The 24,253-nt window shown below is 32.6% G+C and overlaps 4 protein-coding genes and 1 non-coding gene across 5 annotated transcripts; 2 read left to right on the forward strand and 3 right to left on the reverse strand.

Moving 5' to 3' along the window:
- The first annotated feature begins 875 nt into the window (after positions 1-875).
- LOC101204826 lies at positions 876-1,797 on the forward strand. Its single transcript, XM_004134740.3, has one exon. It carries the CDS (start codon positions 970-972, stop codon positions 1,579-1,581), a length of 612 nt encoding a protein of 203 aa, XP_004134788.1. The 5' UTR covers positions 876-969; the 3' UTR covers positions 1,582-1,797.
- A 4,513-nt stretch (positions 1,798-6,310) lies between these two features.
- On the reverse strand, positions 6,311-9,180 carry LOC101204587 (serine/threonine/tyrosine-protein kinase HT1). Its single transcript, XM_011659825.2, has 3 exons — positions 7,606-9,180; positions 7,019-7,474; positions 6,311-6,866 (listed from the first exon to the last, which is right to left on the reverse strand). The coding sequence occupies exons 1-3, from the start codon at positions 8,020-8,022 to the stop codon at positions 6,648-6,650; spliced, it is 1,092 nt and encodes a 363-aa protein (XP_011658127.1). The 5' UTR covers positions 8,023-9,180; the 3' UTR covers positions 6,311-6,647.
- A 5,349-nt stretch (positions 9,181-14,529) lies between these two features.
- On the forward strand, positions 14,530-18,148 carry LOC101204340 (uncharacterized membrane protein At1g16860). The gene is made up of 4 exons (XM_004134738.3): positions 14,530-15,424; positions 16,655-16,810; positions 17,199-17,410; positions 17,502-18,148. Exons 1-4 carry the CDS (start codon positions 14,666-14,668, stop codon positions 17,692-17,694), a joined length of 1,320 nt encoding a protein of 439 aa, XP_004134786.1. The 5' UTR covers positions 14,530-14,665; the 3' UTR covers positions 17,695-18,148.
- Positions 18,149-18,550: 402 nt separating this feature from the next.
- LOC116404851 lies at positions 18,551-18,678 on the reverse strand. Its single transcript, XR_004217949.1, has one exon. It is a non-coding gene; the product is annotated as a small nucleolar RNA snoR111 (small nucleolar RNA).
- A 1,814-nt stretch (positions 18,679-20,492) lies between these two features.
- LOC101204103 (1-aminocyclopropane-1-carboxylate oxidase 3) lies at positions 20,493-21,921 on the reverse strand. The gene is given in 3 exon segments (NM_001305743.1): positions 20,493-21,044; positions 21,148-21,708; positions 21,798-21,921. Coding segments are annotated over 3 exon segments (957 nt in total). The 5' UTR covers positions 21,900-21,921; the 3' UTR covers positions 20,493-20,750.
- Between the last annotated feature and the right edge of the window lie 2,332 nt (positions 21,922-24,253).

Here is a 24,253-nt window from a genome sequence, read left to right on the forward strand (position 1 = left end):
AATTCCAGTTTCTCGAGATTCAGACTTGGGAGCTACATTATTTATACTTTTTTTTTTTCTGTGCAAGTAACTAAACAAACGTTTATGGAAGTAAATTGAATGTTTCAGTTTATATAATTATTATAAGTAAATTGAAACTTGTAATCATATAAATTATAAAGAACCAATTTGATACATATAAATTAAATAATTGTTGAATAGTCCGACACTTAGATTAATGCAAAGCCAAATTCAAAAGGTAATCACAATGAGAAGTGAGGTTCTCAATTTGATATTTAAATATTGTAATAAAAGTAAGAAAAACCGTAAGCGTGCCATTAGGAATTAAATAAAATGATGATATATTACAATTATACACATCATATGTCAAAGGGCTTTCATTTTCAAAAGAATCATAAAAAATCTGTTTTATTTTTCAGTAACTAAAAAGAAGAAGAAAAAAGGTATGTGACGAATTTAGACTTAAAAAAATAGGTTAGTAGAAGTATTCTTTCGGCATAACCCAGATTATTTATTTTGTTAAATTAAAAGTTGAAAAAAGAAAAAAGGAACGTGGTGTGGATAGGTAAGACTGAGTCGAAGCCGAGTCAGAAACGGCACCGTTTGGTCAAGTTGAGGTGTAGTTGACTTTGACTATCTTCAGTGTTAATACTCTCATCAAATATGCTTCACTATATACAAACTGATTACACGCAAATAGAGGTGTTTTTAAAAGAGATTGATCGTGGCGGGTCCCTTTTATTCGAATCATCTTCAACCGTTGGATGAGAAGAAAAAGTAATGAATCAATGGTGTTGCAGCATCGGAATGGTATTGTGCGTTGCACGTGAGTATTGCCCATTACACCCTCGACACACGTCTTCATCTCCAATGCTTTCTTCTCTTCGGAGTAGAAAATAAAAACCTAAGAAAACTCTCTACACCGCTTTCCATCGCCAAAACCCTTCTTTCTCTCTTACTCTTCTCGCCATGAAGAAGCTATGTAGGAAAAGCACCGTTCATCCATCGCCTCCTATTATTTCCGACTTCCTTTCCTTTTTACCCGCTGCTATATTCGCCCTCACCCTCGCTCTCTCTGCCGATGACAAAGAAGTTCTAGCCTATCTCATCTCTTGTTCCAACTCCACTGCTTCTCTCTCCAACTTATCCGGCGGTCGTAAGAACGGTCGGAAAATCGCCGCCTTGAAAGTCGGTGTCGATCACGCTCCGCTCTTTGACTGCGATTGTTTCATGTGCTATCGACGATACTGGGCGAGATGGGATTCGTCTCCTAACCGGCAACTTATTCATGAAATAATCGATGCTTATGAAGATGGATTAACGAAATCGAAAGCCACAACGAGCACACAGAGGAATTGCAAAAAGGAAAGACGAAAGAAGAACAACGAATCAGGTAGCGGTGAATCAAGCTCAGGGAAAGGGAAAACAAACGAGGTGTTATTGGATTCTGTGCAGGAGACCGGGAGACAGAGGAATGAAAAAGAGGAGGAGGAGGAAGAAGAAGGAGAAGGGGAAGAAAGAGGATCGGTGAGAAGATTCGTGAGTTTTGTAGGTGAGAAAATTTGGGGTGCTTGGGGTTAATCAAAATTGAACAATCGCAAAGGTAGATTTCTTCTTTATCTTCTTCTTCTTCTTCTTTTAATCATCTAAGAAGATGGAGAACATAGGGGTCTGTTTTTGGTTTCTCTGTTTTGAATTTTTGTTTGCTCTGCTCTCTGTAAATTACTTCCCCTTGTAAAAAAATGAATGATTATAACATAATCTCTATATAATTTCCACTCAGGAAAATCTTCTCCATGTTCTTGCTCAAATCTAGGGTGAATTTTAGATTTGGTTTTAGTATGTTTGATTATAATTGAAGAAGTAAAATTGCATTCCATTCTTACACAATTCATTAATTGTTGAGTTTCCTTTATAATTGGAAAACGATGTGATAAAAGGGTTTAGGGTATGACCCACCAATATTTGTGTAAACATAAATATGGAAAGAATATGAATATGGAATGCAAGAGAGTTGCCAAGACGTGCATGCATGGCCTTTTGCAAATTAAATTTGACACCCAATTGGTAGTATTTTGGTGATTGTTTTTATAGTTGGATTTGGAAAGGTTCTTGGTGGCTGTCCATCACCAAACAACAAAGTAATTCTCCCACTCCCAAATGGAGAATGAGGTGTCCTTTGAAATTAAAATAATAATTTTGATATTTTGTAGGTCCCAACTATAGCAATATTGTTAGAAAGAGATTGTCACAATAGATATATTATGTGTATATGAAGTGACACATAGGGTATATCTTTAGTTTCTTCGGTGTTATCTCTAACGAAAAAGACACTTTTTTCTCTCTAGATTAGATTTTACATTTTGACGTTTTAGGTTAGTTTCGCTTTTTAAGTTTTTGTTCATTTTGTTTAATAGTTTGACTCAACATATATAAATGAGTCTTAATATGAAAAATTGAATTAGATTGGAGTGAGAGATTGCTAAATCTAATACATTTTGTATTGATTTAAATCAACTTTCATCTTGGTTTGTTTTTGACACTCCATGTAAAGAAGAATATAGTTTTGAAAAGGAAAAATAAGAAAGAAAGAAAGAAAGTGGGTGGATGTATGAATGATCTTCCTCACTCTACAATTGGTCTTGTTGATGAATATTTCTTCTTGCCTAGAGATTGACAAAAGAGTCCCATAAAAAAAGTTGATAAAGAAATTGTTTGAGATAGAAAGGGTTGTGAATAATCATAAAAATGGTTATTTTTTATGCATTAAAAAGTGTGTAAAGAAAGGGGAAGAAGTGGATGATGGGCTTTTGTTGCAATTCATGAAAGTTGTAAGCTAAAAGTGTAGCCAAAAAAGGTGAAAATTAAAGTTGGCATTGAGCACCTAAATATAATATTATATATGAATATATAGAAAAAAAAAAGATTATAAGAGGTACCATAGTGTAATTATTTAATTTACGGCCCTTAATTAGGCATGCTTGTTTGTAGTTTTAACTTTAAAGTTGGTATTATAAGGTTAATTAGTTTCATAAAGTATCCGTGATATGGTGCCTCTCTTTTGTTAGAAATTTTGCAATTATAGTGGATGATTAGTGTATCCTTCACTTCAATTTCATAAAGTTACAAACTTTATGTCATCTCACAATACTTTACTTGGAGGCTATTTTGTTACAACAAAAATTCCTCTCTCACACACCAACAATTATATCCTCAAACTTATCTAATTTTTTACTTTTTTTTATCATTTGAGGCTCTAATTTCTATAAATATTTTAAATTTGATGATCTAATTTTAAAACTTGTAGACAATGAGGTTCTAAAACTTCCCATTTGAATATGTTTACAATTTACCTTTATATTTATTTTGGAGGATATGGAGGAGATGAGCTGTAAAGTTAAACTATATAACTCTATGCACCTCTTTAAGTGTGCTTTTTAATATTAAATCTATCGTTTTTCTAAGTCACAAGGTTACTCTTGATTTATTAAAAATATTTTTAAACTATACAAGAGATTTTCTTTTCTTTTCATCTATTTTTAGGAATTTCGTACGGAAACTGAGAATGAGTGACCTAGAACAAAAACTTGATTACATAAATATATCCAAAGTTCAAAAAATTAAAATCCAAAGTTATTTTAAAAACAAGAGAAAGAACGGTGCCCTATCTCGAAGTTCGATTAATTTTGAGGTAGGGCTAGAGCATGTGATGTAACAGAGCTTACCTTTTCAACTTTAATCATATAAGGATACATTAGTAAATTAATTAACACCTATCCATTCTTAATCCTATCACTTTTCCATGTTTTTTTTTTAATTATACATTAAGTAAACGCTAAAACTATTAAAAATATTTAGAAAAAGTATGATTTCAAATTTTATCATATTAGACAAATATTTATATGTTATATTTAAAAACGGCCGAAATAACACATATAATATAATAATACCTAAGTATTTGGATATATTAGCCTTCATGTGTAACGCATTGGTCTCAAGTCCTATTGGCTCTCACTCCAACTTTAAATTATGTTATCCTTTTCCTAAAATCTTTCTTCTTCTTTATTTTTTATTGCTATTGTTTTCATTTGATAAAGTTCAGTGTAGGATCATTTGTAGGTGCCTTTATAATTTAATTAATTTTGTTCATTTATGAAATAATCATATTTAAACTTTATTATTTGTGTCATTATTTCACTTTTTTTCCACTTTAACTTTTTTTTCTCTCTTTAAATAACTAAGTTTCGAAGTTTATCATCTACTCTAGTTCAAACTTACAATATTAGTCGTGAAATATCTCTTATCAATAAAGTTTAGTTGCAAGTTAACACGTGTTTATTCAAGATAAGTAGTCATTATATATATTGTTAGATATGTTATAACCCGTGTCGTAACAATACTTTTTAGCTACAAAATTATCATATAATGACTTATTTTTCACTTTTCTATTGATCCACCCAAAAATATTATATATACGTTGGTTTATCATGTTTGTTTTTTAACTCAATAAATTATGTTATGTCTAATTCATCTTTGTTCACTTGTACTACGTCTTGCATTAATTAATTTTTATGTGAAAAAATCAATTGTACTGTTGTACTGTAATAGATTACTAGGTTAAGTGAGTCAAATTATATTCTCAATTCCCAATCATTAATATAAAAAGAGAGAGAAAAAACTTACATAATAATCTTAATTGATATAATGCAGCGATGATAGAATAATAAATAAGAGAGATGTGTAGTATGGTTATTTAGTTATAATGAAACAAAACCTAAGTTATGATCATGAGATTATTCAAATATGTACAAACACTGTTTTTTTTTTCTTTCTTTTTTGATAATTTATATGAATGATGATATTCAAAATACTTTAGTCATCAAACCATGTAAACATCACTAGGAAAAGAATAAAGAAAAGAAAGGTTTAAGAATTTTAAAAATACGTAATTTCCATGTTAATTATGAAAAGATTAAATGCGATTTCTTCAAAGAAAATAAAAAGAAAGAGAAACTTAAATGGTAACCCAATAATTCTAAGAAAAGAAAGTGTCTTTGCCTTTATTCTCTCCCCCTTTTTCTCTTCAATAAATTCTCTATATTGTGCAAACCTTTATTCCCCCTTTCCCCTTAACTTGTACTCTTCACTGTCATATTAATTATATATACATTAAGATATGTAGTTTTTAATTTGGAAAATTGTTATGTATATCAAAATAACAATAAATATAACTATTTACAAAATATAACTACAAAAATTAAGAGTTTCATCAGTTTTACTAATTTGGTAAATAGTTTTAATATTTTGCTATTTTTGAAAATATCCTTTCCAACTTAATCTAATTAGTCCTCATTAAATAATAATATTACTAATTCATGTAGCTCTTAAATTGTTTCAATAGATAGTTTGAGTAAATGAGGAATTAAACCCATATATTTAATTTCCAAAGTCATTGATCATTAAGTGGATTATATTAAAGATCTAACTAATCTCTCTTTTTAAAACCACATAAATTTAAGATTAAAGTTGAGAAATCCTTAAGATTTGTTTCAATCTGTATCCATTTGGTACTTCGTTTTTAAATATAATTAACTGTCAATCAACTAAAACTGTACATTAAATAAGCCTCTTAATATGTTTAAAATCAAATAAAATATTACACATGTAATTAAATTATTGTTTAATCAACTATTTTAAAATTTCAAAACATTAAAATCATTAGAGATACAAAATTTAAAGTTTAAGAACCTATTAAATAAGTTGTACCATCTAAAACTTCAACTATTGAATAAAGGATGCTGGGAATGGTAGTGTAAATGTAATTTCATATTATTCTCAAAATAATAATACTATTAATAATCTAAAGTTTTGTTTTTGTTTAAATATTTAATCCATATGACATGAGATGGAGTGGGGAATTTTCCAAAATTTGTCCCCTTGGATTGTTCTTAAAATACACATTCTTTAATTAAAAGGGTGTTTAAGTATTCTTTTCAACAATAATAATTATCTTTTAAATAACTACGAATAAAATATGAATAATGACGACCCAAAAAATTCACTTTAAAGATATATATATAGGTTTATTAAATAGCATACTTCAATTTTGAAACTTAATTGAACAGAAAATATATAGGAATACTTTAACCTAATTCTTACTGCACTATATCTACTGTGAACATATATTTCATTAATAGATTGTTATAGCATATTTAAATCTTTCACATCTAATTTGTACTAAATTAAATGTTAATTCGAGAATTATTTCAAAATTTTAAAAAAATTATTTCAATTTAATGTTAAAAGAAGATTTAGATTAGATTGAAATTGATGGACTATTCAAAGATTAAATAAGAAAAAGAAAAAAAGAACGATCAAAACTAAAATTAAAAACCGAGGGAGTAACCGTAATAGTTAGTGAGATTTTGCAATGGGCTAGGCCGAGGAAGCTGGGCCCAATGTTTAAAGATCCAGATATGGACCATGAATCTACAGCGGGCCCTCTCATTTTACAAAGCATTTGATCGTCTTCCGTTTTCTTTTTGTTTTTTCTGCTTAAAATTGCCCAAAATGATACCTTTTCGAATTACGAAGGCTATGGCGGATCAGGATCAGGATCAAGCATGTACAGGTATTGAAGAGCTGGTTCAAGCACAAGCTTTCAAGCGTTCAATAATTGCGTTTTTGTTTACCAATCTTCTATGGTGTGCAAGAGGAAGTCCCTCTTTCACACACTCGTCGTATTTCTCTAACGCCGCCACAATGTCGCTGAAATCCGGCCGCTTCGACGGATTCGCCGCCCAACACCGTTTAATCAGGTGGGCTAGCGCCGGCTGACAACTCGCCGGCAATGGTGGTCTCTCATTCTGCCCAATTCAAGTAAGACATTTCAACTCTCAAAACCCTAATCTCCTATTCTATTACGCAAAATTACGACGATTGATCGACATTTTTCTTCAAACAGGTAAGTATCAAAATCAGCATTACTTGTGGAAGGGGGAGTTTGAGATTTTGGTACCTTCTCGGCGACGGCAAAGGCAGCTTGCACGGGGGTCATTCCTTGAAAGGGAAGCAGAGCCGTGGTGAGTTCCCACAGCACAATCCCAAAGCTGTACACATCAACTTTGCGAGTATAAGGCTTCTCTTTGATCATCTCCGGTGCCATCCATCGGTAAGTTCCCATGTTCCCTTTTGATTCTCGGCACTGTGTTTCGAGGCAGGAGGTTCCGAAATCGGCTACTTTTACTCTCATTTCATCGTTTAGAAGCAAGTTGTTTGATTTGAGATCTCTGTGGATTACTCCTTGGGAATGGAGGTATTCCATTCCTCTTGATATGTCAAGAGCTAACCTCAGTATTGTTTCTGTTGAGAGTGAATACGGCTCTTTCTTGTTTAGATACATCCTCAGAGTTCCTTGTGACATATACTCTGTAATTATGCAGTATACAGGTGGCTTTTTACAGGCTGCAATGAACTGTACACCAAACAGCCATGAATTTACATTCTTAAAAACTTGTATTTGTCAGTTGTGTATAGTTCTGTTGTAAGGAATAACTGGGAAGGGTAGATGAAAGAAATTAAAAGACTAGAAGGTTGAATTTTTACCTGAACTATGTTGGGATGAAAGAGACGAGAAAGCAAGGCAACTTCGGACTTGAACTGTTGCTCGAGTTTGGCTCTTGTTTCCTCCTTTTGGTTTGGAATTCTCACCATCTTCACAGCAACGGCTCTCTGCTTGTAAATTCCACGGTATATCCGACTGTGAGCGCCGGAGGCAAATTTGTTACCAATGAAGAGTTGAGATAAATCAGCTGTCCACTCTTCCTGATCTTCCTTTGATGTCTCCCAAGTTTCAACATTTTCAGACTCTAGGATCATCGACCACGATTCCAAACTATCAAATCTTCTCCTTTCCATATTTTCCATTTCAGAATTCATCTGGGATTTCAAAGAGGAAGGGGTTGATAAGGTTTTGCCTTTTGATTTACGAATCCTAAGTGAACCGAAACATGAGGTCGCCATGAAGATTCTATACGTGAATTGGACTTTGTCTATACCAAACACAGGCTTGTTTTTTTATGTCAAAGCAAACAATCGTAAGGAATTTTCCTTCTGAAAGTATGAATTGATTTTAAGAAATGCATGAACTGATTCAAAAACATGAGTTCTAAAGAAGAATGATAATTGGATGTGGATTTTCATGAATCAATGGTAGCAAGGACGAAGACCCAAAAGAAAAACTTAGCAGAAAAAACACATAGAACAGTTTTCCGCGTCAAGTATTAGCACCTCTTGTATAGTTAGGCAAATGTTCATGAAAAGACGGGGAACATATCAGAGAAAAAGCCAACCCTAAAGATAGAACTTGGGATTTCATGGCTACAGGGAGTGGAATCAAAGGGAGAAGAAAAAAAGGAAAGAAGAAAGGAAAATTTTGGAGGTAGAGGAGAGAAAAGGGTCTGATTTTCACGGTTCTGTATGATGATATGGAGAAGGATTAGGTCGTTTGGCAGTAGAAAGACAATGAAAAAGTGCAGATAGTTCAGAAGCGTCTCGTGATTTGGCGTCTCTTTGATCAAAAGTCGAACTTTTTAAAGAAGGAACCGCTTTATTTGTTCTTCTTTTTTCAACTGAATCCAGCTCCTCTGTTTCTGTTTCATTTCCCATCATCAATGCTAAGTGGCCGAAGTGGCAAAGTCTCAATGGATTAGCTTTCAACTCTTAAGAGAAAATAAGCATATATGCCAATACCAATCTTTTATCCCTTAAAAAAAACAAAACAAAACAAAATAATAATAAAAAAAAATACCCACATTTTTTCTACAAGTGGCAGGCACACGTGGGCCAGGCTAAAGTGAAAAAGCGACCATCTGAGCCGAGTCAATAGTGAAGAACATGGAGGTCTGTAGCTTAATGCAATGGAGATTAGATCCTGTGGTTCTTAGTTAGTGCTTGTCAAATCCTTATTCTGTTAGCTATTGTTTACAACAACCGTGATTTGTGTACTTTGATTGCAATTCTTGCAATTACTTGTCTGTTGTTATTGCATTCGTCGTTTTTTTTCTGGGTTTAATCATATTCATAGTTTTGTACTAAAGTTGTCAGTAGCCAATGTTGTATTGTTATTTAATAACTTGTTTTGAAATTCCTTTAACACTTTCTTCTGCTGGACTGCTCGTCTCCTTTGATTGTGGGACTCATTCTTTACTTTGTTCCATAGCTTTTGAATGTTTGAATTTTTTTGTTTATTCTAACTTATCTTTTTACTCACCCTTCGCCTTCAAATAAAAGTCGCTGTTATTTATTTGCTTTTTTTTAAATATTAATTTGTGAAAAGTCTCTTGAGTACTCTGGCTTGATGCTTCAATTATTTTCAATAGTGTAGTCTTTGTTAAATATGTTAAATAACATGTGGTTTCATCCCAAAATCAATTCACAAACCTGTCAACTTTGATTTTCTAACCATATGGATTTTGCAAATTAATAGTGTTAAAATATTTTAATTAAATAACAACTCAGACAAGTTCTTCCAGTCAAACCACGAAATCAAACCTATGAAATAAAACATTAAAACAAAGCAAATTGAAAAAAAAAAAGATCAATGATTAGGGGAATAATGTATGTATCATATTGTGTACCAAAATGTGTGGAGAGGACTGTGGCAATAACATAGGAATTATGTTCTGTATTGCAAATAATTTTGTCACAGTTGAATAGCATAAGTTTAGAACATGTGTGAAAAAGGGTGTTGGCCCAATCACTTTTGATACATTTTTTGAAAGGTAAGCAGCGTCTATATTCATCGTTTTTGTTTGATAGCAATCTATGAAGCTCATTTTTTGTGGAGACCTGTAATTCGATGATATATATCAATATCGATGTCCAACTCGGAAAAGTACGAGTCCTTTTTTTTCTCTCTCTCATTAGTATTATTATATATTAAAATAAAATAAAACAATATTCCAAGAAGTTCTGCCATTTTATTCGAGGGGATTGAATTTGAGTTTTGAAAAAGGAGTTGGGCAACACTAAAGCCCATTAGGCAGGCTTAGGCCCAAGGGAACCCTTGGAGTGTGCAAGTCTTAAAGCAAGAAGATGGTCTCGTGGTCGGAGTAGATGGGTACACTGAGTTTGGTTTAACATTAGAGAAAATGGTTGTGTCGAACTCATTAGTTGGAGACCTCTGAAACCACAATAACTCAACCTATGCTAGCACCATGAGCACTGTACATAACTCAAGTGAATGCCATGCCATCACTTCAATAAATATTCTCATTCTACCACCTCATGATTTATCACTTTAACCATCAAGACATTGGAGTGTACTGGATTTGGTATCGAGCTAGCGTGAGTTCTCTAATAGGTTCATCAAACTAAAGCAAAAGAAAAGAAAAGAAAAGAAAACGGTTGGACTTGTTCATATTCTACAAGAGTAGGATAGAAAGGTTCTTTATTTCATTCTTAAAATGAGAGTTAGGATGGATGTTCATTTAATGATAAATTATCTCTTGTGCTGCCTTAAAAAAAAGGAAGTATTTGTGCATATGGGTTTTACAATATTTATGGAAATGTATTGAAAGGAAATACCAGCTAAGTGCTCCTTATATCTTTTAATCATTGGTTGACATAAATAATAATAATAATGGGAAAGTTTTGACTTGAAGTGAGAATTGTTGATTCACATAATTAATTGTTGATGTTGATTGACTAGTATTACACCATGAATTTATGGACTATACAACAATTTGAGATGATTTAAACAGTTATTGATTGATGTATTCTTAATGCTATATTAGATACTTTTTATACTGTGACTCAATTTTAGCTTTGTTAATGTTAAATTACCTAAATTTTAAACACTGTGCTTATATCACAATGGACCGCATTAAAGTTCACATTTATTATAGAGAAATCACTTATCATGAATTGATGAAGCCCGGAACACAAATGCATATTCTTTCGAAATTATAATAATTAAAAATTATATTTTGATATTTTTTAACATTAATACAACAAAATTTGGGTCATTGGTATAAATATATTATCTATCAAGTTATCAACTCTCACTAATTAATTTTCATCTCCTGTGATAAAATTATTTATTTAAACAAAAAATTGTATTAATCTCTTTTTTGTTCATCCATAAAAAAGTTATTTAAATCATTGCAATTCACCATTTCTTTGTATCCTATGTAACATAATGGGAAAAAATTTATGTGCATGATGAAGACGTATTGAGGTATTGAAATTGGTAGCCAAATATTAATACATAAACAAGTTCGAAATAAATAAGGAGGACCCCAACTCCAAACAATTGCACGTTAACAATCAAAAACTTAGAAAAATTTTAATCCACATGTCCTACAAATTCATGTCAATAATATACTATTCTATGATGTCCATTGGAACATCGAAACAACTATATATACCCACACTCTTCTTATGTACCACTGTTCCATAACATATTTCAAATGCACAATATTGTAATATTAAATTACATTACATTGAAAAATATTTTGTCGAAACGTTTTTAAACTTGTGTGAAATCAAACAGACCATTACGCACACTTATCCCGAACTTCATTTCCTAAACTAACATATTTACTATATGACTTGTAACTTAACTCAACACTCCAACAAATCCCCTTTTAACTTAAGTTTTACATTGAAACTGTGAACCACAATTACCGCCTGAGGTGAATCTTAGTAGTAATTAAAAGTGAAAAGGTAAATGGAAAATGTAGTGAGGATGAAAATGTAGTTTTTGTTTTCATTAATATATTTCATAGCAAAAATTAATTACTCACATGTCGGTGGTTGATTAAAAAAAAAAAAAAAAGAAAAATGAATTTGGAGCATACGAAATTGAAATAATAAAACGGATATTCAACGGAGTTTAGAGGTTTCAATGAGTAGAGAAAAGGAGTTTGGTTGGCCGCTGATCTCTCCACAAAGATGAAAGATGGCGAAATCATGAGCGTTGGAATGAATAAGGAAGAGTCTACATCCGCAAGTAGCGAAATCAAAGGCCCACGGAAGTCCAGCGAAATTTGGAAGCATTACGAGTCTCTTACACATAGGTAGGAGGGGGTGGTGACGTGGACGTGAGATCTACCACTTCAAAGCACCAAGGGTCCCACGTGGCTACGATATTTAAATTTAGAAGAAAATGAGAAAAAGGGAAGATCTGAACCGTTGAATGGAAGTTGGAAATGATCCAAAATGGGCCCAATATGGAATTAACACAAGAAGACGGATTTTAAAATTGGGGGCCCAATTAGAAAAAGAAAGAAAGAAAGAAGGAAGAGGGGTGGGGGTTTAAGAATGGAGAGAGTGGGGAGATGGTGTAGAGAGGATGGATAAAGGAAGAGGGTGGGGGGTTTGGGTTTGGGTTTGGGTTTAGGGTTTGAAAGAAAGTGATTTAGATTTAGAAGAGATGGGGTCAGGGGATAAAGCTAATTCCAGCCTTGTTATTTATGGTGGTGGGGGAGTGTCTCGTCTGGATGACGTTCCTCGTTTGGTTTCTTTTTGTTTGGCTAACATTTCTTACCTCCTTCCTCCCATCTTTCTTCTTTCTCTCCTCCATTTTTCTCTTTTATTTTTCAACTCTCATTTCTATTCATTTTTTTAGTTTATTTTATATGATAAACAATAATTACTTCATCTGCCTTTTCAACTTTCTAAAAGTCTCATTTTAAAACCTCTATAACCAAAAACATCTTTTCTTCATATATATAATTAAGGATTACAAAAGGTAGTCAGTATTTAATACAACCCTTTTCTTAATCCACTTTTTTTTTTCTAGTCCAATTTTATACAAAGCTTTGTGTTTGGTGAGATTCATTAGTGTTGCTTTGATGAAATATTTGGACATGACCTTTATCAATAATAAATGATGAATGATGAATTCAGTAAAAACTAAACCACATTGGTAAAAATTAAATTGATACACTTGTTGTCTAAAAACAAAAGAAGTGTAGAAGAAATAACACTTTTTTTTGTTATGAGTTTTGAGGTTGTTATTACAAGTATACTCAATGGATTGAAACATGTGTTCTCAATTAAATATATTATTGAATTAAGTGACATGTTTCAATATATTCTAGTGTGCGTATTTTACAAATAAATGTTCATTTTCTTTTGATCCATGTGTACAAAATTTAGTACAACTGCATATATAATTAAAAACTAATAATACAATTAGAAATATATAGAACATATTATAAGTTGTGATTGAAAAGTTCGGTAAAAATGTTCCAATCACCTTTCCGATTTAAAATTACAAAGACCAAAACATAGTATAACGATTGAAGTGAATAAAAGTAAATAACGTAAGCAAAGAATAGGCATTTTAAAAACAGAAGCATGTAACCAAGTTTTCCAAGTGAACGTTATCATCACTAGTAACTTGGGCTATACATTTCAATGATTTTTATTTTTTGTAGTCAATAAATTACTGAATGCATCTAAACGAATAACAAAAATACAATATTTATATTAATAATTTTTTTTGTTTTCTTTTAAATAACAATAATAAAATCACTAAAAAATTTATCTTACAGTGAAATTACAAGTTTCTAATTCAAAAAATTCATATATTACGGATTTAAACTCTCAACTTTGATTGAAGAGAGAGAGAGAGAGAGATTACAACACTAATAAGCAAAAGAGTTAAAAAGTTTTGAAAACTCCATAAAGCATGTTATTGAAATTTGTATATGGAAGGGAAAGTGTATATTTTAAAATCAATTGAAGGCTTTCCATTTGTTGCAGAACATTCGTGTTCTTTTAAAAGAAAAACAAGTGAATAAATAATCAAACTTTTAAACATCACTTTTCAATATGTATAATATATAATTTGATGATGGTTTACCCCTTTTTTTCCCTGAATGAGTGAATAGAGAAGGTGGAATGGACGAAGAATCTTACACAGTTAACCACTTTGTTTGATTTGATCCAAACCTTTTTTCTTTTAATTTTCTGAAGGAAAATGACAATTATAAAACATTTCCCAACTCTTTTATTCATTCATCCCTACTTTCTCAATTTTAAAAAGAAAAAGAATATGTTAATATTAATTAATTAATATTCTAATGCTTCTCCACACTTTCTAAAATTAAAAATATTAAGAACCAGAAAACACCAACACAGTCAATATATAATTTCAAGGGTTTGGGTTTTTCTTACCAACAAATATATATATATATATATATATATATATATTACAGCTGTATAACATTGTAAAAGATAAAATTCAGAATTCAGTTCACAGCTCAAAATTCTCGACAAAAACACCCATCTTTTATTTTTTATTTTTAAAATTTTGAAGAACAGAAAGTGATAAACATAATTATGATTATTGTCTTCTATTTTCATGAAATTTTTTTAAAAAAGAAAAATTAAAACAGAAACTGTAAACAGTCGACCGTGAGAAAGAATCTAATCTAAACATCCACCCGCCCGCCCGACGCCTTCAATTTCATCATTTTACTTCAAATTACAATAGCCCCATTTTCGTCATTTTACCCATCTCCCCCCCCCCCCTTTCGCTCCAACTCCATTACTGTCTTCTTCTTCTTCTTCTTCTTCATCTCTAATTCCATCTTCTTCACCAACATTCACTCACTTCCACTTCACTCTTTCCATCCCCAATTCCTTTCCATTAATGGGTTCTCGAATTCCATCTCACCAGCTCAGTAGCGGTCTCTATGTCTCCGGCCGCCCCGAGCAGCTCAAGGAGCGTCCCCCTACAATGGGCTCACGCGCCGTCCCTTACACCGGTGGAGACATTAAGAAATCCGGCGAGCTTGGTAAAATGTTTGACCTCCATCTCGTTGATTCCCCAACTTCTGCTCCTCCTCCTTCTAAATCCTCTCGCCCTTCCTCTTCTTCTCAGCACAACAGTGGATCGGTGCGATCCGGCCCTAATTCCGGTCCTGTTACTAAACACTCTAATTCCGGTCCAATCTCCAAGAAATCTTCCGGCCCGATTTCCCTCCAGCCTACTGGCCTCATAACCTCCGGCCCTATGATGGGATCCGGTTCTCTTGGATCCTCCGGTAGCGTCGGTGGAGGACGGCGCTCCGGTCCTCTGGAACAGACGGCGTCCTCTGGGAAAACCATGTATGGGTCTGCAGTTACGAGCTTAAGTGAGGATGTGAAAATAGGGTTCAAGGTTTCGAAGGCGGTGGTTTGGGCTTTTCTTGTGATTTTAGTCACTGGTTTGTTGGTAGGTGGGTTTCTGATGGTGGCGGTGAAGAAGCCGATTATTCTGGTGGCGGCGGCGGGGCTTTTGGTGCCGGCGGTGGTGGTTGTTCTGTGGAATATAGCTTGGGGAAAAAAGGGATTGATAGGGTTTGTGGGAAGGTATCCGGACGCTGAGCTCAGAGGTGCTATTGATGGACAGTACGTGAAGGTCACCGGGGTAATTTCCTCTCTCGCTTTCAGATTATTATAATGACAATTTTCTTATATATAAAAAAAAAATTAAAAGTAATGACTCGTCAAATTGATTAATCATCCTATGTTTTATGGCTAATCATGGAGCATTTTCCCTCTTCAATCTTGATGCAACTTTCCTCTTGTATTATGCCACAGGATTGAATAGTCAATACGATGCTGACTGTTTGACAATATTATACTTTAGTTTAATATAAAACAAAATTATTAAAATTGTATAGGGTTCTAAATTTGAGGGTCGGTGGTCGGACAAAATCAATCTAAATCTTTGACGAGGAATCCAAATTTGGCCTTTATTATCTTCATGGAGAATATAACTTATATTTTATTTGGGTTTGTATGATTGTTAGTAAAGGCTTCATTTAGATTTCCAGCAAATCTGTATTTCTTTTGTAATCTTAACCTTTGTTTTTGTCAGTTTTCAATCAAAGGAAACTTCTTTGAGGTTCTGTAGAATTTTATGAATTTCTTAAATCCTAGCTTTCTCAGCTAACTGATAAATCTTATCTTTGAAATTTCACTTGTTAACTAGTTATACACTCTCCTAACTAATAGGCACTCTCTATTTGTAGAAGTGGAAGAGATTAGTTTTAAGTATTTTTGGATTTGGAGAGTTCAAAAATATAGTCTTCTCAGTCCATATCTGGTTGTTGGTCACCATCTGGTGACTTTAAGTCAAATTATTTAGACTTATTGATGAAAATAAACCTAAAGAAAATGTCACTTTAATTAGTTCACATCACATCAATCACATATATTTTCAGGTGCAATATAGATTAGTAGATAGGCTTTAGCTGTTATCGACCTTGATTAGCAATTAACTTTCAGCCATACATGATACATTCACATCCTCTTATGAACCCCTGCAACTCTACTTTGAACCCAATCATCCATCAACCAACCTCCTTGAATGACGAAAGCCAAACGTGAAAGTTGAGAGACTAAATCTATAATTCAACCAAAATGGAACCAAATTGTTTAGGCATATGGCAATATTTATTGGGTTGTTGAAAAACTACTACAAGCCCAAGTCGATCAAACTTTTATCAATAATTTCATTAAACTGATTTGGACAATCACGGGTTGAAGAAACCTAACTTGCGTCCACTTTTTGACTATGGTTGATCGTGGGGTTTGGAATTTGTTAATTTGTTTTTAAGAAATTGAGTATTATATTTATCATTTTCTCTTGTAGGTCGTAACTTGCGGTAGTATTCCTCTAGAGTCGTCCTACCAGAAAGTAGGTAGGTGCGTTTACGTGTCTACAGAACTATATGAATATAAAGGATGGGGTGGAAAGCCTGCAAATCCTAAACACCGCTGCTTTTCATGGGGATCGAGATATTCTGAGGTCAGTACTCTTCATACCAACTTGTTTTTCATTACTTCTCGCAACTTGATGGATGATTTATGGCTATTAGTTTACCTCACTTAGGTTTGTTGTGTTAATTTCTGGTTTACTCAGTAAATTTTTCTTTGACTGAGATGGTTAGAAAACTTGAAATAGAGCATCATGTAGCAATAATGCACATCATTACATCTCTTGTCAAGTGCACATGCTTTCTGGACTGATGTGTTTTGTTTATGATGGCTGAATGCCATACACTTTCTTTATAAATTCTTCTTGAATCGACTTACCACAGATTCATACAGCATGTATACACCATTACCAAAACTTGTCTGTTTCTTCAGCATATACGATGAGTTGTAATGGGTTGGTTTTTGCACATCTAATACAGAGATATGTAGCTGACTTTTACATATCAGACTTCCAATCTGGATTAAGAGCATTGGTGAAAGCAGGCTATGGAGCTAAGGTTGCTCCATTTGTCAAACCCTCTACTGTTGTCGATGTGACGAAAGAAAACCGAGACTTGTCTCCAACTTTTCTACGCTGGCTAGCTGATCGCAAACTGTCAAGTGACGATCGCGTAATGCGCCTTAAAGAAGGGTATTACACAATTCACTACAATATGATCAGAATGTCATTTCTGTTGCTTATATTCACAGATGAAACCTGATTACTGCTTCACCATTTTCAGGTATATCAAGGAAGGAAGCACAGTGAGTGTCATGGGGGTTGTTCGACGACAGGATAACATACTCATGGTAGTTCCATCGACAGAGCCTGTGTCAACAGGATGTCAATGGGCTCGGTGCCTCCTTCCAACCTATGTTGAAGGCTTAATAGTAACATGTGACGATAATCAAAATGCAGATGTGGTTCCCGTGTAGATATATCCCATAGTTTCATGCCAAAGTTCTCTGAGTAAACACCATCCCAAGGATGTGAGAATGAATTCCACGAATTACATATGCCACTTTTATTTTCCAAGTTAAGTCTATGCAAAAAAAAAAAAAAAGAATTGTATGTAAGGTTGGCCTAGAAGCTGCAAATCAAAAGAATGCAGAAAGACCAGATAATAAACAAGTATTATCTGTTGTCTATGGAGTTGTTGTGCATCATCAAGTCTCCAAGATACCAATTGAGTCTATGAAGCCAGAAAACTCTATTCCTTAGCATAATCTTCATGTATTTTATTTTTGACTGATTATATTATGTACATAAAACCCAGTTCCTAAGGGAAAATCCCACGTGAGTCTGTATTTTTAAGCTTTATTTTAGCTGAAATGCCTTGATATATTATTGATCTTAAATCAATCGCAAACTTTCTTAAATGCGAATGTATCAACATTCCAAATTCCAAATTCTTCTAGCTGCGCATTGCTTGCACTCTTGCCAAATCTAATTTCTAAAATTTGATCGTCACAAATGAAGATCATAATCGTACCAGACGATTGCAAGCATCAGATTCAGCTCAAACAGATCCAACTAGTCCGACTAAGATCAAACAAATGAAATAATTCAGATAAAGAAAACGATTTCGATGTCGGTAATATGATCTTGAATATATATATATTTAAAAAAAGAATGGAACATCCACCAAATTAATAACAAAATCTGTTTTTAAGATACTCGAAGATGATAACAGGGAAATCGCACTAGGGTTTAGGCCGGCTGAAAAGCATAACAAGAGAGAAATTATCCAAGAATCAAAATCAAGAGAAAGATTTTATTTAGTAAAGAAAAATGTGGACGAGCAACAATCGAATCGCCAACCGATAAAAAAATGACGACTGAAACGATATCTCGGCCTTCGCTATACCTCACTGTTCTTGGCGGCGGAAGAGATAATCAATGATCTCAAGCACCGTTTCATATGAGAACAGAGGCTTTTGGTCCTTCAAAACAGAAAACGAAAGAATTTCTTTTTTTAAAAAAAAAAAAAATCAAGGAGAGGATGAAGAAATGTGGGAGAACTGAAATAAAAGAAAACGAAACTAAAAGAAAAAAAATTGGCCATGGCGACACTGCAGGCCCCCCTCCATTTGAGCTTCTGTTTTGTTAATGGCTGATTCGTATGAATTTATAGTGGCTATCTTCATTCCAATTGCGGCGTCAACTTCAAAGCTTCCAAGTTCCGTTGCAAAACCCTAGCACATCTTTCGTCCGTTAATTACATTCCTGCCCTTCTCTCGTTACGACGAGTCGATGGCAACGTTACGACGTGTCGGCTGATTCCTGTATTAACTAAATATGATTTAAAGCATTTTTCGGTGTGCAAACTTCTATCATTGTCTTATGAATTAGTTGATGTATTGTTTATTATAAAATGTTTACCAGTTTTTTCTCATTTTCTTCCTTACTATCTACTAAATTCTGTATCACACTATTTCTCAATACAAGTTTAAAACCATCTATTGTGTAGCCTTTCATCTCTAGGTCAATTGATGGTCAAATAAATCACCTCTTAATGTAATCTTTTAAATTCAGCAAAATTAATCCAAATATTTATAAATTACTGTTTGTGTCTATATATAATAGTGTAGTTCATGATATTTTTTTATATCCATAAATACCAATAATATTTATCTTCTCCGCACACAACCTTTGAAATGGAAACTGCAGAGTTGGGTTCAAATTTTAATCAATGCTTTGAAATTTGAATGATGTTTGTTTATGAGTAATAATGCCTCTTCTCAATTTCTTATTGCAACAAATGCTTTTCGAATCACCCTTTACTACTTTTTTTCCTATTTCCCATTTCATTTCTACATTTAGAAATGAGCTTCTCACCAAAGGATAACCATGAAAGTAGTGTCACCTAAACGTTGCACTCCTCCCGTTTGAAAAAATAAAAAACTCTTGTATAGATTAAGTTATGAGCTTACAAGACATAAATGAGTTAATCTTCTTGTTGCCAACAAATTTTTAGTTCTAATATTGATAACCACTTTTATTTTTTTATTTTTTTTTTGATATCCAAGTTTATTTTCTCTTCATTGTTTTGCCATGTATAATTCCAAAAAAAGTTTTTTTTTTCCCTTAAATTAGTTTTAAATTTTAGCTTGATCTTCAAAACATTGGTAAAAGGTAGATATTATAGATGGAAATTATTAGGTTGGATGAGTGTTTATAATATTAATTTTTTAAAACAAAAAAAAAATGAATCTATTACTAAATGGGGTCTAAAATCTCAACATCTCACTTTTAGAATTATCACCAAAATCTCATTTCAAATAGAAATGGTCTATATATCCATTGTCACCTTATATATAGATATATATATATATATACACGTTAGACTTTCTTTAACTAACAGTGAGATTTTAATTCCATTCTCGGTATTTTGATTCAGTAAGATAGGGAAGTTATTCCATGAAAGTCATACCATTTTTAAATCTACATTAACTCAACTCTTATTAAGATTCCCTCAATAACTTTTCAATTTGGGTGTCTTTCTCTCTCTCCTTTTTAAACCTTTTTCCATTTTTATGCTCTTTCTTGCTTCATTATTTTTCATGCCCTCAACTGGGATTTATGTCTTTTCTGCTTTAAACACCCAAGTGGGTAAATATTTTATATTATGCCCCTAACATTTGTAGATTTCTAAGTAAGAGAAAAAAAAAAAAAAAAACGATACAAGGTTGTATACAAAGTAAGTCTATTTTCCATTCTGAATAAAAACCAGAAACATAAAGACACACATATTTATTATTTTAAGTTAACTATATTACCTAGAAAGAGAAACCCTTCATATTGCTCCCAAACCACTATCATAATATGTTTTAAGAAGTAAAATAAAAATACAGACTAAACACTGTTCCCCAACACCCAAACATTATATCATATCACTAATGTACCACTAAAATTTGTTCCTGGTTTCTTTTGTAATAATAAAAACACCCACAATTAATCCAAATCCTTTTTTAAAATTTGTTTTCACTTTTCAGACAGTTGCAATTGGACCCATATTGATATTGGTGGACTCCATGGCTTTCATGGCCTCAAACCTTGGCTCTTTTGCTTGAAACTTAAGCCCCATATACAGCTTCATGTAATCATCGAACACAAATTTTGGGTAAAGTTTGGTTTTCTCCTGCTCTCCCTCGACCAGCGCCGGCGCCGGATAGATTACGGCGTCGTTTCCTGGATTGTAGAATGATGCTATCGACATTCTGTTTCCATCCTCCTGTGCTATCACTCTGTGCATGACACTCTTGTATTTTCCATTTGTTATTACCTATTTCAATCAAAAACAAGATAACTAATGTTAATACCAAACAAACAAATAATAGTAATAATAACAAAAAGCACGCACACACACTAAAAAGATCATCACGTACTTCAAGCTGGTCTCCTAAATTGATAACAATGGAGTGATGCATCGGAGGAACATCAACCCATTTTCCATCTTTGAGCAGCTGAAGCCCACTCACTTTATCATCTTGAAACAGAAGAATAAGACCACCAGCATCGGTATGGGCTCTAAGTCCTTTAATAAGCTCAGGTTTAGGACATGGAGGGTAATTGCTAACTTTTGTCCCAAAGTTTGGGCCTTTTGATCCATAAAACACTTTTTTCAAATACCCCTTTTCAAGCCCAAGATTCTCACACAACAAGTTCAGAATTTCCTCTGCTAATTTCTCCAGTTCAGCTGCAAATTCCTTCATCACCTTCTTGTACTCCTCATCCAGATCACCAATTTCTGACATGTTTGAAACTGGAAGATGGCGTAAAAAAAAAGTGCTTTCCCAATCAGTGTCGTTGATCTCAGTTTCCACTGAATCCAACCCTTTGGAAGCTACCATTTCTTTAAACCTCTGCTCCATGCACTTTCTATAATGTTCCTTTGTCATCTTCTCCACTTTGTCCATCAGCTCATGTGGTATCCCATGATTCACCAACTTCAAAAGAAAAAAAAAAGTAAATAAATAAATAACCCAGAACCTTAAGCCAAAGAGTTTATATATGATGAATTTATAAAGATATTTACCTCAAAAAAACCCCAGTTTTCGCAGGCGTCGTTGATTTGGTTCAGGACAGATACTCTGCTTTCGCCATTGAGGTTGTTCATGTTGATGACAGGGAAATCCATCTCCATTGTTTCTCTCTAGAACTTATTGTAATTCTGCTGAGTGTGTTGTGGGAGATGGAAATGGATGGTATTTATAGGCGTGGGAGAACGGGATCAAGGGAGTGGGAAATTAACAAATGAAAAGAAAAGAAAAAAAGATAAGATAGTGGAGAAAGGTTGAGAAAAGGATGAAGTGTGTTGTTGTGTTTTTTTATTTAATTTGTTTAATTGGAAGAAAGGACAAAAACAGTGGGAGAATAAATTCAGAAAAAAAAAGGGGGGGGGGGGAAGTTGGAATATTTGTTTTTAATAAATTAGGTATATTATGAGAAGGAACATGGTGATGAAGGAAAGTCACATGGAAGTAGAAGATAAATTAATTTAGAGAGTAATTATGTAATTTAGAGTTAGTTTGTAATACTGTTGGATGTTTGATTAGATTAGTAGAATTAATGTAGATTTTAGTAAGGTTTTCAAGTGGATTAGTTAATTAATCAAAGGAAGTTTAGAGAGAGAGAAGTGTATGATGCGAGCACATTCATGAAGTGGGTCCACTACTATTCAATCTTTGGGTTTTGTGGTCATGAAAGGTGGGACCTGCCTTTGATGACTGTGACCCACTCTTTTTTCCTTTCTTTTTTATGACTATGATTTTATTTTATATATATATATATTTTTCTTCTTTATGTTATCTTAGATAGAGAATGAAATTTGGTGTGTTTAACTTTAGGCCAAAGTTACAGGAGTAGTAGAAGTTGATAATTGTGGATTTGTCACCACATTCTTTCTTCCTCACAAACAATTTGTGGCCCACGACCAAAAGAATATATATCTCTCAACTAGATCTAATAATATAAACTACTTCAAAAAAGTTGTCAAAAATCATTCTGACTATGACTAATAAAGAAGACAAGTAAATATATAGTTATTTTAACCATACCCAATTTCATATTTTTTTCACCCCTTCAATTCAAATAAAAGCTTAAAACTTACATACAATTTGTTTGATCACGTGTCTACTTTATTTAGAGGGTAAGTTTAAGTTTTGTTACTCGTTTAACTAGATACAAAACTTATTAAAAGGACTAGATGACTAACTATCCACCAAAGATGAATAACTAATGTTGTTATATACTAAAAAGGTATTTTTTAAGTGAAAGATTCAAAGTTCATTTGTAAACTTGTTTTGTATTGACTTTTAACCACCTAAACTTATAATTTTATTGAATTATATTATAAATTTAGTGGCTAATTTTAATTTAAAAAGAAAAAAAAAGTTTGAAAGTATGGGTAAAAGATTACTGATTTTAGTAATAATCAAAATTTGCCCAATATTAAGTTTAATATATAAACTAACCTCTCAGTAACTCTGCGAACATTTGCAAAATTTAAACAAAAGCATACGGAGAGAATGTATTTTTAGTGAAGTTTCAAATAAAAACTCATCAAAAGTGAAACAAAGTTTCAACATTTTTCATTTTTTTTTAAAAAAAAAAGTATGTATAAGATTCTATTAGGTTATCTAAATTTGGAGTCTGTAATTTCATTCTAATTTGATGAAATAAAAAACATACACATTGATATAACCTACTCCCTTCAGAAAAAGTGAACTTATTTTATAAGAAAAGTAAAAACGAAAATTGATATATGTGTTTGTAAAAACTTTTAATCAAATTATTATAGTCATATCAAGTGCTTTTTAGATATATCAATCAAAGTACTTTCTTCTTTCACTTTATTTCTTTGTCATTCTTTTCGGTCTTTGTTTTTATCTTAGTTTTGGAAAGAATTTCAATTCTCTGAGATGTAATAATATTTCTTTTAAAAAGAAGATTTTTAGGAACAATAACGTGCATGTACCCTTACTGTTTTAGTGCAATTGAAGAGAGATATTTGAATTACAAATTTTATGATTATACATATAGTTATATACTCATTCTTATATAATTAGTTATAATCACACCGTTTAAAAGTTTTATATATATATATTATTGTCATGCAAAGAAATGTGGTTAATCAATCAATCTTTACCTTTCAAAGTATTCCCAAGTATGTGTTTTACTTCTAAAATTACTGTCAATCAAAATCAACGTGCGCATGCATCAACCATAGTCCACAAAAAGCAACTATTCAAATAAAAGAGAATAAAATGTTTGCTAAAAGTTTCCTAGCTCATAATAAAACATACTCGCAACTATTCCTTCAACTGCATCAACACAGTGCTCTTGATTGAGTAGACTGTTGATTTGTTCGTAAATTGTATTAAAGAACACATCATGAGTACTTTTTTTGGTGATCATGTCATTGTTTTTGTTAATTGTAATCGTTCGTGTAATTTTTTATTATTCACTCTATCATATAACTTTTACTTAATT

This window comes from Cucumis sativus, chromosome 6 (assembly GCF_000004075.3).
Source record: "Cucumis sativus cultivar 9930 chromosome 6, Cucumber_9930_V3, whole genome shotgun sequence".
NCBI classification, from domain to species: Eukaryota; Viridiplantae; Streptophyta; class Magnoliopsida; order Cucurbitales; family Cucurbitaceae; genus Cucumis; species Cucumis sativus.

Bases quoted from the DNA above. Each gene is read 5' to 3' on its own strand.
- LOC101204587 (XM_011659825.2), bottom strand. From the start codon at position 8,022: ATGGCGACCTCATGTTTCGGTTCACTTAGGATTCGTAAATCAAAAGGC. The intron at 7,475-7,605 runs GTAAAAATTCAA...TTTGGTGTACAG, and splicing joins TTCATCCCAACATAGTTCAG to TTCATTGCAGCCTGTAAAAA. The intron at 6,867-7,018 runs GTACCAAAATCT...TGAATTGGGCAG, and splicing joins CCTTTGCCGTCGCCGAGAAG to AATGAGAGACCACCATTGCC.
- LOC101204826 (XM_004134740.3), top strand. From the start codon at position 970: ATGAAGAAGCTATGTAGGAAAAGCACCGTTCATCCATCGCCTCCTATT.
- LOC101204340 (XM_004134738.3), top strand. From the start codon at position 14,666: ATGGGTTCTCGAATTCCATCTCACCAGCTCAGTAGCGGTCTCTATGTC. The intron at 16,811-17,198 runs GTCAGTACTCTT...CATCTAATACAG, and splicing joins GGGGATCGAGATATTCTGAG to AGATATGTAGCTGACTTTTA. The intron at 17,411-17,501 runs GTATTACACAAT...CACCATTTTCAG, and splicing joins GTAATGCGCCTTAAAGAAGG to GTATATCAAGGAAGGAAGCA.